The 15,361-nt window shown below is 43.2% G+C and overlaps 1 protein-coding gene and 1 non-coding gene across 2 annotated transcripts; one reads left to right on the forward strand and one right to left on the reverse strand.

The window, feature by feature from the left end:
• Positions 1-665: 665 nt before the first annotated feature.
• Positions 666-14,956, reverse strand: ugl (ureidoglycolate lyase). The gene is made up of 15 exons (XM_070963392.1): positions 14,951-14,956; positions 13,073-13,201; positions 12,767-12,985; positions 11,981-12,071; positions 11,749-11,825; positions 10,860-10,970; positions 10,635-10,694; positions 8,899-9,055; positions 8,434-8,632; positions 6,931-7,009; positions 6,738-6,830; positions 6,284-6,356; positions 6,119-6,186; positions 3,644-3,768; positions 666-861 (listed from the first exon to the last, which is right to left on the reverse strand). The coding sequence occupies exons 1-15, from the start codon at positions 14,954-14,956 to the stop codon at positions 690-692; spliced, it is 1,659 nt and encodes a 552-aa protein (XP_070819493.1). The 3' UTR covers positions 666-689.
• Positions 1,920-1,993, forward strand: trnat-ugu (transfer RNA threonine (anticodon UGU)). The gene has a single exon. It is a non-coding gene; the product is annotated as a tRNA-Thr (tRNA).
• Positions 14,957-15,361: the final 405 nt, after the last annotated feature.

Genomic DNA, 15,361 nt, shown 5'->3' on the forward strand with positions numbered 1-15,361 from the left:
TTTGCAGGTAATTGCTCACAAACCATCAGGTTTCAAGCCATCGAGATGACTTTCACTCATCCTGCTGAGCACTGTACTTTTATGCTCTTCAGTATTTTAGTGGTGTCATACTTTGTTCATGTGTAATTGTGGCAAATTTGTAATGAGTTATATCAAAGAGTGACTGATGATCTAAGTTAAAATGTGGAGTCCTGACTCCACTTCTCTGACACTGTGAACTTCTGTCAGTTTGGCAGCAGTACCTCAAAGGCCATTTCCAGAAACCAAACTTAATCAGGAAGGCATTCATTTAATTCTTCAAACTTAAAGCATGGTAGGCTTATTTGTTCAAATGTATTACCAGTTTGTCTTGTTTTCCTTGTTCCTCCAGAGAAGCACCTGTTGATGCTGCAGTCAGTAAACAGGGCTGTAGCCACAGAGCCCTCAGATCCATGGCTGCACCAGTGTCTAGTCTGCTTCTTCAGAAGAGGGGAGTATAGTCTACACTGAGCCAGGGCTTCATAAGTGACTGCAACTAAGGACTGTTTCAATATCAGTTCATCTCATGAACTTGAACTACCTGATTACATCTCCAGAATATCAAAAACGAATGAAAAATATCGTTTGCAATTTCTACAAGCCCAAAGTGATGTCTTCAAAGTGTGTATGTATAGCGAGCAATGAGCAGAGAACATCTTCCAGCGTGACCTTCACAGTTTGGATTGGGGCACGTCTGCGTCCAGAGCCTCCACCTGTCCAGAGGTCTGAGAGCTGAGAAAGGTGTGGTCCTGATTCAAGTAGGTGGTGATGAACTCTGGGAAATCTCTTTTTAGGACCACCTCCATGAACATGTCTGCTGCTGTGTGTAACTTCTGTCTCTCCCTGAAGAAGATACACACACAAACACACACACACACACGCACGCACATACAAGGACAATATAATAGGCCTGTAAAGTTATAGGATGAATGAATGAGTACTGACTGGGTGCTCAGCAGTTAGTGTCTCACTGGCTGTTTTCACATGAGAGGCTCATGTCTCATAAGTGTGAAGTTCACTTGTGAATGTATATAGATGTCTATATTTACTTCAAATATTTTTTAATGATACATTTGTGTTCAGACATACTCAGAAGTCTCAATGTCTCCCCACCACCCTGCAGCTGCCTCTGTAAGCTTGCCCCTGTCATATCACCTGTGCGGAGAATTTGGATTGCTGATGTGCCCACCAAGCCCCTGAATCCAACTTCCACTGGGTGGATGGTTGCTCTCCAGCCAGTCTCACTGCACACTGCTGCCAGTTCTGAGCACTTGAGTTACTTGAACTCATGTGCTGCTTGTAACCCCTCCTCCCACAAGGATGGTAAGCTCAATGATGAGGACCTTCTTGGCAGCTGGGGACCACAACATAACATCTGGTCTGACAGTTGTTTGTGTGACCTCAGATGGTAAAACTAGCTGCTTGCCCAGGTCAACACACATTTCCCATACCTTCCCAGCAGTAAGCAGAGGTGCTGTCTTTCCAGCTGCTGGCTTCTGCAGGTTCTCTCCTGGCTTGGCAAAGGAAATGATGGTGACCTGAGGAGTTGTTTGCTCCTGCCTTGCACTTCTACAATAGCTCTGGTACCTTCCCCAGCACCTGTTTGTGCCACCTGAAGCCCTGACAGGATGTGCTAGAGGCCTGTGTTGCTGTTGCCATACAGTGGGCACTTATTCCCAAACCACTGGGAGAGATTTCATCTATTGGTCTCACAGAGTAACTGAGCTGTGCTTGCAGAGTTTGCCAGATGTCTGCCCTGCTGATGCACTCCTGCTCCACCTCTGTGACCTCCTCCATGACCATGATCTTCCCCTGCTCCTTTTGGACCAGAACTACACAGGCTCCTCTAAGCTTAGCCCTACCTGTTTGTCCATCTGTCTGTCTGTCCCATCTATTTGTCAGGTGCTGTGGCTTAGCTGGTTAAAGCGCCTGTCTTGTAAACAGGAGATCCTGGGTTCAACTCCCAGCAGTACCTTACTTTGTCATGTTGGCTTTGCATAATTCCCAAATTAATAGTCTCATCTGATTGTCCTGTATCTTCCCAGGACCTCTTTGTGCTGCTCCCTACTAATGGCTTGGTCCACCTTGGCCCCTGCCCTGTGTGGACATTGATGTTTGCACTCCTTATTAGCTGGTCCATGGATTCCCTTAGTTTGAATATGAGACAGGTCTTCTCCTACCTAAAATAGTTCGGCAGCAACATTATGTGCTGGTGTAGTCTGAACTGGTAGCACCACAATTTTTTTGAAGGGGCTGGCTGTTATCGATCATTGCTTGCTGCCAGCTGCTTCTGTGCCAACTTCCTCATCTGTCTGTCAGAGTTCTGATGTGTGCTGCCTCCTGAAGCTTTGGATAAATAAGTCCACCGTGATTTCATCTTCTCCTGTGACATTTCTCACTCCTCTCCTGATCAAAAGACTTTGAAGACTTGATCTTGATCCTTGCCCATTTCATCCAAAAAAAAAAAAATCCCTGTAGAGGATGAATATACAATCCAGTCTGGTGAAACTTTTTCACCATTCGGCAGAGGACAGGTCAATAGATCATAAGGGAGTGAACTTTACCTCCAAAGCCCCCATCACGGATTGACGCTGAATATTTGCTTTTTGGCGGACACCAGCAGACTCAACAAACTGATCTGCAAGGCCAGTGTGGGGATGGAGTGTGACTCTCTGACGGTGGTGTTAGAGAGGAGGATGCTGACTAAGCTACGGACTATCTTGGACAATGTCTCACACACACTTCATGATGTGCTGGTCGGGCACAAGAGTACTTTCAGTGAGAGACTCATCCCGCCAAAATGCAAGACCGAAAAACAGCAGGAAATCATTCCTGGCCATCAAACTGTATAACTCCTCCCTCTCAATGGCCCTTGTCTCAGTTTATATAGTTGTTTAGTTATCTGTATATATATTTTGTATATATATTTTGTTTTTGTATATATGTATATTTTTTTCTCTTTTAATTGCACATACATGTTTATCTCTTCTTACATGTTTATCTCTTCTCTCTCTTCTATATCCCTTCTATCTCTTCTTCATCTCTTCTATTTCTTCTATTCTTTTAAGGAGCACTGTAACAAAAACAATTTCCCCTGGGATCAATAAAGTATATCTGATTCTGATTCTGATTTTGGCTGTGAACAGGGACAATGTGAGCTTCTTCACTGATATTCCCCTATAAAGCTGGATCAGAGGCCTCATTAATCCAGCATGATTATGAGCTGCTGCTACAGCTAGTTCACATTAAAGCTGACAGAAGTAGTCATGTCAAGAATAAAAGAAAGAGAGCTGGGAGAGAAGTTCATACCCAGGCACCTTTCTCACCTCCACACAGCAGGGCAGTCACGCTATGAAGTGGGTGTGTGAGTGTTTGGCAGTGTCAGAGTAAGCCTATGATACAACTGTGATGGTCACTTTGCAAGTAAGTTTAAAATGAAAGGATTTACACAGCTATAAGCTGTAGCTGAAGAACAGCAGTATTTTGACTGAAAACTGCACAGATAGGGGCTGCCGTCAAAAAAATAGAAAATATATGCTTCTCATAAAAGAGTATGGGATGTATAATTTCCAGGGCAAATCTGTATATGTAGTAGAAAAGGAGTGTTTATGGAGTGCCCGCTCACCTAACAGAGTGACAGAGAGTGCTGAGCTCCTTCATGACTTCACTGGTGAGGTCAGTCACCAGCCGCCTGCTCACCACCCTGCTGTCATCCTCCAGCTGAGTCTGATGACGGATCCACTGCCACACCTACAACACATACCCAAGCATGTGTTATGTCAAGTTAGTCATAGTTCAGGGTTATTTCAGCTTTACAATGCTGCTTAACAATAGGTTCATTGAAAGGACTGGATATTGCAATCCCTAGTGTCTGCACCACTTTTAATTCGGGAGTTCTTGGCGGATGGCTGCTATAAGGCTTTACCAGTGGGACACATCGTCAGTTGTGTACCTCAGCATCATGGGGTGTTTCGGCCATTTATCACAATACACCCTCTGCTGAGGCAGGCCCACCACAGGTTGATCAAGCCTGGGTGTGTCTCCCACGGTTAGTTGTTTGCCTTAACAGCCCAGGTGGTGTCGCTTCTCTTCAGCCACAGCCAATGGTTTGTCCTCTCTGCGGTGTTGGCCAGCTCTTTGACAGCTTATCTGTGAATCTGTCCCCTGACTCCGACCTCCCTAAGGAGCTTTGCTGTTGTGCTGTCTACAAAGCCCCTACACCCCACCTACACTGGGCGCACCCTTATCTTCCAGCCTGTGTCCTCTGCCTCGGCTGCTAGGTTGGAGTAGCGCAGCTTCTTACGCTTATACGCTTCTTCGATGGCGTCCTCCCAGGGAACCGTCAGTTCTATGATGTAGGCGAGCTGGCAGGAATTAGACCAGAGGATGAGGTCTGGTAACAGGGTGGTTGTTGCGATCTCCGGAGGGAAAATGAGCCTCTGATCTAGGTCGACTCGCATCTGCCAGTCCCTGGCTGCATTCAGTGGGGCCAGAACAGGGTTTGAGGGGCTAACCCTCGGCTTGTCCCCCTTCCGAACAAACATTGGTGGGTGTCAGCGCACATCCTGGTTGTTGAAGGGTTGGGCGTTGATGGATACCCTCTTGCACTCGGGTTTATCGGCTAGACACCTGTGGACCTGGTTGTGTCTCCATGTGTATCTGCCTTGAGTGAGGAGGGTCCTACAGCCAACCAGGATGTGCTTGAGTGTTGCAGGGGTTGTACACAGGGGGCAAGATGGGACCTTTCCAAGCCATAGCTGCAGAGTTGTGGGAGAGGGCAGCACATCATACGTTGCTTGGACAATGAAGCTCAGCCTGTTAGAGTCCATGCCCCAGAGTTCGCTCCATGTGAGTTTTCTCCTCTCAACACCCTCCCACCTCATCCAGCGGCCCTGTTTGGCTTGTGCTACGGCTTTGGAGTGTCTGGCTGCTTCCTCCTGTCGGCGCACCTCTTCTACCACCATGGATTGATGTTCAGTTGCATATGCCTTTTGCCAGAGAGGTGTTATAGCTCCGAGGCCAAAGCCTCCTCTGCCTTGTTGGACATGGCCCACTACGTCACGATGGAGGAGAGCAGAGAGGGACATGTCTAGCCTCACCTTGGCACACTTGAAATCTTCAACCGGACTAGAAATTAGCAGTGACAGGGCTCCGTTGCTGTAGAGTCCAATGCTGCTGAGGCATTTGGGGAGTCCAAGCCACTTCCTCACGTGAGAGTTCACCAGCCTTTCCAAGACGATTGGCATGGCTAACCCAGACCTCGTACATGGTCAATGGTCACAAGAGTCTGGGTGGCAGCCCAAACTGGTAATACCAGAGCTTCAGTTTCCCTGGTAGTGCAGTGTTGTTGATTTGCTTAAGGCCGTTAGCCGTATCCTGCTGGAGTTGCTCAAGTTGCTGGGTGTCTTTGAGGTCTGCATTATACCACGGTCCGAGGCTCTTGATGGGCTTCTCTAGGACTGTCGGAATTGGTTCATCACTGACGTAGGACTGCTTGCCTGTTAGTTGGCCTTTGACGATGGAGATGCTGTGTGACTTCTCTGGCTTGAACTCCATTCTTGCCCACTGGATGCTTTCCTGGAGTTTCTGAAGCAAGCGTCTAGTGCATGGTTTTGTTGTTGTGATGATGGTCATGTTGTCCATGTAGGCTGCTTAACAATAAATTATCCCAAATGTGAAAAAGGCGTGTTCCCCCTTAATGTTGACATGTCATAATTCCTTTGAAAATCATGCACGCACAACACAAGCTCTATTAAAGCCCTGAAAACCTATTTTTCAATCAGTTTTAGTCATTTCACATGGCAGATTTCTCTCGTTGTGTTTCCATCTGTGCTCTTCTTACTGGTTTGAGGGGGGCAGAGCTCAATCAATCGATTAATAGGATTCAGGAAGCATGCACTCTCTGAGTAGGTTGTATTTGTGGTATGTTATACCCACTGGTATGCTATTAGGAACTGTAACAAAATTAGGGAGTGCATCTTTAAGTTTACTATTACAAATCAGTCTGATTTAGCTAAGAACTACATAAATGGATAAAATAAATGCTATGTGTTATTGACTTGCTGGGTGCTGAATTTTGATCATTTAATTCTAAACCTACCTGAGATCTGGAAATCTCTGCTGTGGCTGAGTCTTCAACCTGGCCTCTGTAGAAAAAGTGGCCATTACCTAGGAAACACAGCATGGCATTAACAGTCTACACAATAAGACTTCATCTTGTGTGCTCCTTAAGATGAGAAGAACAATAGTATGTAAATGTACGTACCTGATAGCCAAGCATTAATAAAGAGGACACCAACTGCAATGTTATACTTCAAACCATAAAGGGTGACTCCTCCCTAAGGAAAAACACATACATGTGAATATATTTTATTATTAGAGCCTCATACCACATGTCCCGTTCTTTTACATAAAGCTAACAAACTCTGTTAATTTCTCAACCTAACTGAACACATGTGGAAGACTTTGGAGCAATTTGTTTGACAGCTCTCCCCACCACCCCCATCATGATGCTAAGGGAGGGAAAAGATATCTTTTGGAAGAATGCTGTTCATCCCTCCAGTAGAGGTCAACACACTTGAATGTGAATTCAAGTGATGAGTTCATGAATTTGCATACAATGGCTGGATCTCAATGAATTGCTTAGTAATATTAAAATGTTGCAGCTTTGCAAGCTATCTTCTTCTGCAGTTCAGCTCTGGGACAGGTGATGGACTGACCGCAGGCATGGAGAGTAGGTCATCAGGAGCCACAGTGACATCATTCCGAAGTTGATGAAGCTGGTTATCACCTTCAGTGTGGAGCTTGAAGAGCTTGAAAAGGTGAAGAATCATCATGAACAGAAAACAGAAATCATTATAAGCCACTCTGCATGTGTAGGAAGCTCTGAATGGCTCATGATCCAGTGCTTACTTTCTGCATAGGCTCAATCAAACTCAGGTCGTATACCATGAAACCGTCCACACCTGCCTTGATCTCCAGCAACTTTAGTCTGTGAGGTGGGAGAAAACAGCGTCACAGCAATCAACATGTTTCAGTCTAAAAAAATAATGAGAAGATCTGTCAGCTCAGCTCCAGTTTAAATGTACGCTGATGATACTGTGTACTACGTGCTTCATTTTTCCTATATTTTCTACATTATTCATTGACACTGAAGACAGCAAAACTATGACAGAACATGTAGAATTATGTAGTCCAGTTAACAGATGTGCTTCATCAGAAGTTATTTAGTGGTGTTTCTTGACTTCTTGAAACGTTTGAGGCCATCAGTTTTGTTGCACTGAGATGATATTTTATATAAAATAAACAGGCCTGTTTGACCACTGTAGTAATCCATATTATGGCAAGAACAGTTCAAACAGGTAAAGAGAAACAACAGTCCATCATTGCTTTAACATGAAGGTCAGTCAATATGGAAAATTTGTGCTTTGTGGGACCATCATTTTTTTTAACAGGACAATGACCTGAAACACCTCCAGGCTATGTAAGGCCTATTTGACCAAGGAGAGTGATGGTGTGCTGCATCAGATGGCCTGGTCTCCACAGTCACCCAACATAAACCCAGTGGAGACGGTTTGGGATGAGTTGGACCACAGTGAATGAAAAGCAGTCTACAAATGCTCAGCATATGGAAACTCCTTCAAGACAGTCTAAAAAGCACAGCAGGTCAGTACTTTATGAAGCTGGTGGAGAGAATGTCAGTAGTGTACAAAGCTGTCATTAAGGTAAGAAATTAATTAAAGAAAAACAACTGACTGACGTGTGTCCACACGTTTGACTGGCGCTGTATATATACTCATATATAAAAACGATTCTAATTTTGCTGAAGGAGCTGCCAACAAGTGACAATTATGGAATAATGGCAAATGCCTGAATGCATTGTGAGGGGAGAACCAGCAGAGAAGAGGCAGAGAACACTTTATCTTACAATTCTGTAACTCCGGGCTAAAATTTTTAATTTGGTACTAATTACAAGGAAAGTATGAATTTCATTCAAAGAAAAGCTCTTTTTGCCCACAAATAAATTTCTTATTCATTTACTATGGGAAACAACTCCCCATAGAAGTTGAATTGTATCCTTTCTATTAGCCAATTTTTACTATTTTCATGTTCAACTAACCTGCTGTGCTGTGATTAAAAGACTATAGGTTATGCTTGCAAGGTTGGAATTAACTGATTAAAATATACCAGCCTAATGACTGGTAATGAGGCTTTTAGAGATGTTATCCCATTGCCCAGTATACTGGGCCTGGATAACCAGAGTGAAAGGCTATGTTGCTTTTAATGGCTGAGACAGGGTTAATGGCTCTGTGACAGACAGCACAGCCTCATCACTGAATTTCAAGTTTCTGCACTGCAATACTTTTAGTGTTCAGTCTCATGAACATGTATGTGTGTGAACAGTGATGCTCCTACCTGGTGACAGTCGCCAGCACTCTCCTGTGGGAGTCACTGAGTGGGTCCTGAGGCAGCAGCAGGGCAGCCATGCCTCCTGTGGCCAATGCTCCCCTCCGATGACATGTCTGAACTAACAGGTCCATGTAGCTGCGCAGAAAACGCTTCTCCATGTTGACATATTTACTGCGGTCGGGCAGCAGGAAGGCCTGTCTGTGACCTGGAAGAGAAACATGTGACCTCTTGAATTCAGTAAGACAAAAATTGTCTCTTTCACCATCACTTAATGTGTCTTTTGGTTATGACTTGCTTATTGTAGAAGGTCATCATTACTCTCCATCATTTCTATTATATGAACATTAATTTAGTTATTATATTTGGCCCTGGACCCTCCCTCAAGCATTGATCGGGTTCAGAGGCTCAGTCAGAAAACATAGGGTTCAAAGAGATGTCAGATGCAGCCAAAAGTCAGAATGTTTGGCTCACCAAACTTGTTGACAAAGGAGGCTGAATAATCCCAGATGCCACAGTTGAGTCCTGCTGAATGGTCTCGCAGCTCATAGAGAATCTCCTCCATCTCAAATGCTGCTAATACATTTTCAATTAGCACTGTTGCCTTGATGCAGCCCAGTGGCAGGCCCAGCTAGACACGCGCACACACACACACACACACACACACACACACACACACACACACACATACAGGGATCATCTCACACAGATAATCCCCAATAATACTATTGGGAATAATCAGGACCTTCATAGATGTTAAAGAGGAAAAAAAATCATGAAATGGCAATTTAACAGTGCAGTGTGTAGGATTTATTGACGTTCAGCAGTGTGGCTGCAGATTGCAACCAAGTGTATACCCTGCGTCTCACCCCTTCACCCCTCGCTTTCCAAATATGTAGGAGAACCTATGTTTGCCATGAAACTCGTGAAAAAGACAAAAGGCGCTCTCTAGAGCCAGTGTTAGGTTTGTCTTTTCTTGGCTACTGTTGAAACATAGAGATAGAGGACCACACCGCTCATTCTAAGGTACTGAAAGCACAATGATTCTTATTTTCAGGTGATTATACGCTAATGAAAACATAATTATGATCATTTTATTCCATTTCTGACAATAGATCCCGGAAAATCTTTCACACTGGCCGTTTAAAAAATAGAAAGTAAAGTTTCTGCAATAAAAAAGCTGAAGCAGAAAAGTTCAAAGTCAAACTTTACCAAACCTTAACCTGCACCTGCTGTATGACACCACATCACACCCGCGTCCCTCTCACAAGAGCCTGGGAGGCCTATTTGGAACTGTGTCACAGTCCTAAACTGGGCTCCGTGTCTGCTCAAGTATTTTACTGGCATGGTGTTAACATTTACACAATTCCCAGCTGCTACAACAGATAACTGTCCTTCATATCACATCATTTCCAGATCATCATAAAGACCAGACTTCAATCGTTTCCTCATGCCGTGAAGGTGTACTTAGATCCCTGGAGAACAGCCCTCACTGTGCTGTGCTGCCTCAGAGCAGGTCTGATCAAGTGACTCATACTTGATTTCATTTCATTTCACCATGCAGAAATATCTGATAATAAGGTGCTTATTGGTGAAACCAAGTTTCAGATCATTCTTATCTGTCATTTGACACATAAAAGCTGACAGGCTAACCTCACCTGAATTTACTACATTTGCTACATTTTCACCTGTTTTCTAAACCTTTTACAAGGCCAAGGTTTTTGAAATATTCAAGCTTTATCATTTCTCAAAATCTTTCTCTCTCCTTCAGTGCCAACACATGAATAGATAAATAAATGAGATAAAACACAATACAATAAATAAGTGCTTTACTGACAGTCCCTAGAAGATGTCCAACAACTGACTTTTGTGTTTTCTCTTCATTTTTGATTTACAGAGCATATTCTGAGCTGTCACACAACTATAGAGCAGCTGGTGATACAATCATTATTAACAGCCTGTGAAAATTCTTTCAATCTGCCCATTTCAAACAACATCTGGGGATTTTTGTTAAAAACTGATAGAAAATAAAAACAGTAAGGACTGTCCTGATTGGCATACTCTCATTTCCTGTTAAATAGTTTTTTGGGGAGTTTTTCCTTCTCTAAATCAAGGGTTGGGAGATGGAGGGATTCGTACGCTGTACACACTGTGAGGCCTCTGAGGCAGCGCTGACTGACATGTGCATGAACACTGACACCTGTACAGACCTTCTGTTGTGTCCAGACAAATATCTTGTTCCATAGTCTGGCCTCCATGGTGCTCTCCACCTGGAAAACAAGCAGAAACAAATCCTCTGTGTGCTTCAATGATTGTGTGTGTGTGTGTGTGTGTGTGTGTGTGTGTGTGTGTGTGTGTGTGTGTGTGTGTGTGTGTGTGTGTGTATGTGTGTGTGTGTGTGTGTGTGTGTGTGTGTGTGTGTGTGTGTGTGTTACTTTTGAGAGGTAGAAAAAGGGTCCACTCTTGTTTTCGAACAGTGTCTTTCCACAGTGAAACATGAGGAGTCCAAAGTCAAAGAGAGGACCAGGAGCCTCCTTCCCCTCCACCTGAAAGAAACACAGAACAACAGAAACTTCTTCTTTATGTTTGGCCTGTAATCTCCTGATTAATCGTCTACTAATGCAGCCTGTGACATATCAGGAATGATGACAAATCACAAGTTAGCACAGCACCAAAAACTGCAAATTTTTTCTGATGGTATTCAATTTACATTCAAATGAATGTGAAAGAAGTAGAACCAGTGTTATGTTTAGTATATTTACTGAAAAAGATATTTAAAATGAACTCTCTCTTCACTGAGTCACCAATTAGCCAATAGTTTCAGCACAACGTAATACACCAGTTTCATCAAACAAGCATTCTTGGGCCCGCAAACAAGTGTGACAATTGTAAGCAATTCCCCCACCGCGCTTAGAAAAGTTCCAACAGAGACCAAAAAGAGCGCTTCAGCTGCTTTTTGTAATGTCTTTTACATGTTCTATTTATTCAGGTAATGGTTAAATTAAATGTTTTCCCACATGCCACCAATAAAAGTACTGGGGAGAATTGCTAAAGCCCTTATTCACTGGTTATGCTATTGGCTATAACGCAGTAATACTATTTCTAGCATCTTTCAAAGGATTATGATGGCAGTAGCTTTGTTTGGAGAAAAAGGAGACAATCACAGTGTTCAACACTTTGTCTTTTATGATACTGTTACTCACAGCTTTTGAATCCCAGAATACATTTTTTTAATCAGAGTCTGTTCACCACTTCAGCTGTAGATTTTGATCCAAACCTGAATCAATAAATTAACTGAGTGAAGTCGAGAAAACGCTGTATTACCATCATGTTGTGCTCAACCATGTTCCAGGCACGGGGACGAAGCATCAGCACTGGAGCCTGAGATATGTGTGGGACATCTGTTAACACATGGATGGTGGATGAGTGGTGTGGTACATGAGCGTATGTGCACTGTGACTTTTACTCTGCTCCACACCCGGAATATTCACACATGCATACACACAAATATGTCCATGAACAGTAATGCAGCTGTATCAACATCAGTTTCACTTACTGGGGAACTGGTTATGAACGGCCTTACACACATTATGAATGCCTTTGATCTGGTTGTGATATGTAGGGCAGTTCCCATCATCAAAGTCAACCTGAAGAAACCAAAGAGAAGATTTCAGTCCTCAGTAACACAACAGAAAAGCTATTTGTGGTTAAAGGTACCAGCAGAGATGGAAAAAGACGCTATGACTGTTCCACCATCGAAGGTGGTGGAACAGGAATGTGACAGTCTGAACAGGACGAGGGCTGTGCCCGAAATCACTCCCTTCACTCATTCACAGCTCTCTATACCAGACAGTCAATAGTTCAGTCAATAGTGAGATTTCGTACGTGCATTGATTGTCATCATGTTGTATCATCACTGAGAGCTATAGAGCAGCGCAGCTGTAATTTTTGCATCTATAAAATGCAGCACATTGTAATCACTTAAAACACTATTTTGTGTGACAACTCGTGCTGCTGGTACTGTATGTATGGAAAACTGGAATAAACTATTAGACTTTAGAATTAGAAATGGCTCTTCTTTTTTATATATTTTCTCATTAACCAAAAATGTGTCCTTTTTAGCTCTTTACATGTCTGTAGTGTTTGTATTGCTGTTTGGTCACTAAAATACATGTCAAAAAAAGCTTAGCTAAAAACAGTTGGACAGTGTAGCTCTGAGCAATCATTACTCAAATAGGAGGAAATAGTTCATGTGCGTGGTCATGGGTTGTATGTGGAACTGATCGATTAGCTGTTCTTGTGCTGGTCTCGTATGGTCACAGGAAAATGATAGAGGTGTCACCTGTATGCCTTGTGCTGGTGACAGCAGAGCTTTGATGAAGCGCTGGGTGTCGCAGGGAGCCATATCCCCAATATCCACATGTCTTCTCTGGAGCCTTGGCGGGACGGGGAGCACCCGCCACGATGGGTCTCTTCTGATATGTGTGGTACTTTCCAGAAAGCTTGGCAGGTCACCTGAAAGGTCCAAGTGGGCCTTTCTGGACAGTCGGAACCGCAGGACCTGAATAGAGTAGAAGAGAGCAGATGAATTATGCTGAAACAAGAGTTCCATGCATTGAATGAAAAAGGGGTTTATCAGCTGCCCTACCTCATCCACCTCCTCATCAAATGTGGAGATCAGCTCATGGAGGAAGAGGAGGGAGTCGGTGGTGAAAAGTGCTTCATACTCTGCCTCTAGACCTGAAGGAGGTGGAGACAGCTCCACACGGTCTGGACCCTGTGGACAAAAAGAGTCTATATTATGTGGATTCATCACAGTTAATCTCTACATTCACAGAAAGGTGATCATTTTAGGGACTTCAAAAGAGAGGACACTGATAAAAAATCCTAATTGATCATTTTACCACAAACACATTGTGATTGATACTTTCAGAGACATACTGGCACAGACTCAGCAGTTCAGTGTGGAGTTGAAAAAATTATAACTTTCAGCAAATGTCCTCAGACATGGAGGAGTGACATCCAGTAGCACTCGATGCCCCAGGACACAGTAACACAGGACAGTTTTTACTTCACTGTAAACACACTGACATGTTATCACCTTATACTGTAACGTTGTCATGGCAAATGTGTTAGCAAACAGGTTTCTTTTCATGCATCTAATTTAAATGGAGCAGCATTTGCTGTCGTGTTTGTGTCCACCTGATGAATTTAAAACACATATTCACTCTCTTTTCGCTCTCCTTTGGTCTCCACCAACTCCTGTAAAAAATATCTGACTCTTCAGCTGCTAAATGTTCCACTATGTTCACCAGCTGGTTGCAAACGCTGTCTGTCTGCTGTGTGCTGCTGAGCAGGCAGTGCACACTGGGTCTGTCTGAGCGTTTTCACTGAGGACAGCTGCCTGCTGTGCCTGGAGACAGAGGACCAAGCAGTTAAGTGGTAGTACATGAAACCAATAGAAATAAAAGATGTTGAAAAGCCTCGTAGAGCTGAGGGGAACTGCTGAGGCTGCGGCTCAGGAACAAGAGCGTGTCCTCCACTAATCACAGGGTTGGTGGTTCAGTCCCCACCTCCTCCTGTCCACTATCCTTGGGCAAGACACTGAACACATATTGCTGCTGATGGTCAGGCCAGGATGTGAGTCATCGCTCGCTACCATCAGTGTGTGCATGAATAGATGTATGACCAGGAAAGAAAATCCTTGAAAATTATTACATTTTAATGTGAAATAAATAAAATATAGCCCAGTAAATGGCTGGATTCCAGCCAGGGACCTTTGCTGCATGTCACACCCCTCTGTCTCCCCTCGTTTCCTGTCTGTCTCCTCACTGTCAACTGTTTGATAAAGGCACTAAAAAGACAAACATAATCTTAAAAAAGAAAAGGATTATGTTGTGATTAAATTGTGAAGGAGTCTCATGAGAATCATGAAGGTCGTGTGCAGGACAAGCATTTGTTGTTAACTTAGTCATCAGAGCTTGATAAAGGAAAGGAATGTGTGGAAACAGATCATTATTCATTTATTAATACTGAGACTGATCTGACTCCATAATGAACTACGTATTTGTACACCAGTCTAGCTGTTCCATTCACTAATTATTTGACTAATAATCTCAGACAGGCTGCTGCTTTTAAATCTGTTTGTGTGAATGAGAAGCAACGGTCCTGAGCAACATTCTCTCAAAGGTTGAAAATGCCTTTTTATGTCCCTGCCAATATAATTACTCTTTGATTTAAACAGCTGAGGAGCTTGTACTGCTAATCAGTATTTCATTTTGACCGCTTCCAAGCTTAAAGCAAAGAAGTGTCTAAAACAGCTCTGAAGTATCGCAGGACGCTAAAGATAATGAACTGCGTGATGTTCGAAGTCATGCGATTGTGCAACACGCTGTTAACACGCTGTTATGCTTGTTTCCTTCCATCTCCCATAACGATAGAATGATTCACAGCCTTTACAGCCCCAAAAGTCTATTCAGCTGTAAAAAAAAACAAACAAAAAGTAATATGGTGACACTGTACTCACCGACATGTTGGCAGGTGCTCTGTTCATTGTTCACTTGATAGAAGTGGACTTTGGTTATGGACTTACTTTGGTCACTGTTTGAACAGGAACATGTTTGTTTGTATGCTGAGTTTAAAGTCTGTACGTGTACATTCTGTACATTGACAATGACGTTGATTTAAGGCTATTTAAACACTGTATGTCATTTATTAACACTTTGGTCAAATAAGTAATGTCGGAGATTTACATGATTTGAAAAATATTTATGATTTAATTTTATTGGTAATAACTAGATGTAACTTGAAAACCTCAAATATGGATCCACAGTTATTCAGTATGCTTTTTCCATTCTACAGCCGTCCAGTTTGAACCTCTTTTAGCCTGACAGCACATGTAACCTTGAAAATAAGCAAGCCTACTCATAGGATTTCT

Source organism: Chaetodon trifascialis, chromosome 5, assembly GCF_039877785.1.
Source record: "Chaetodon trifascialis isolate fChaTrf1 chromosome 5, fChaTrf1.hap1, whole genome shotgun sequence".
NCBI classification, from domain to species: Eukaryota; Metazoa; Chordata; class Actinopteri; order Chaetodontiformes; family Chaetodontidae; genus Chaetodon; species Chaetodon trifascialis.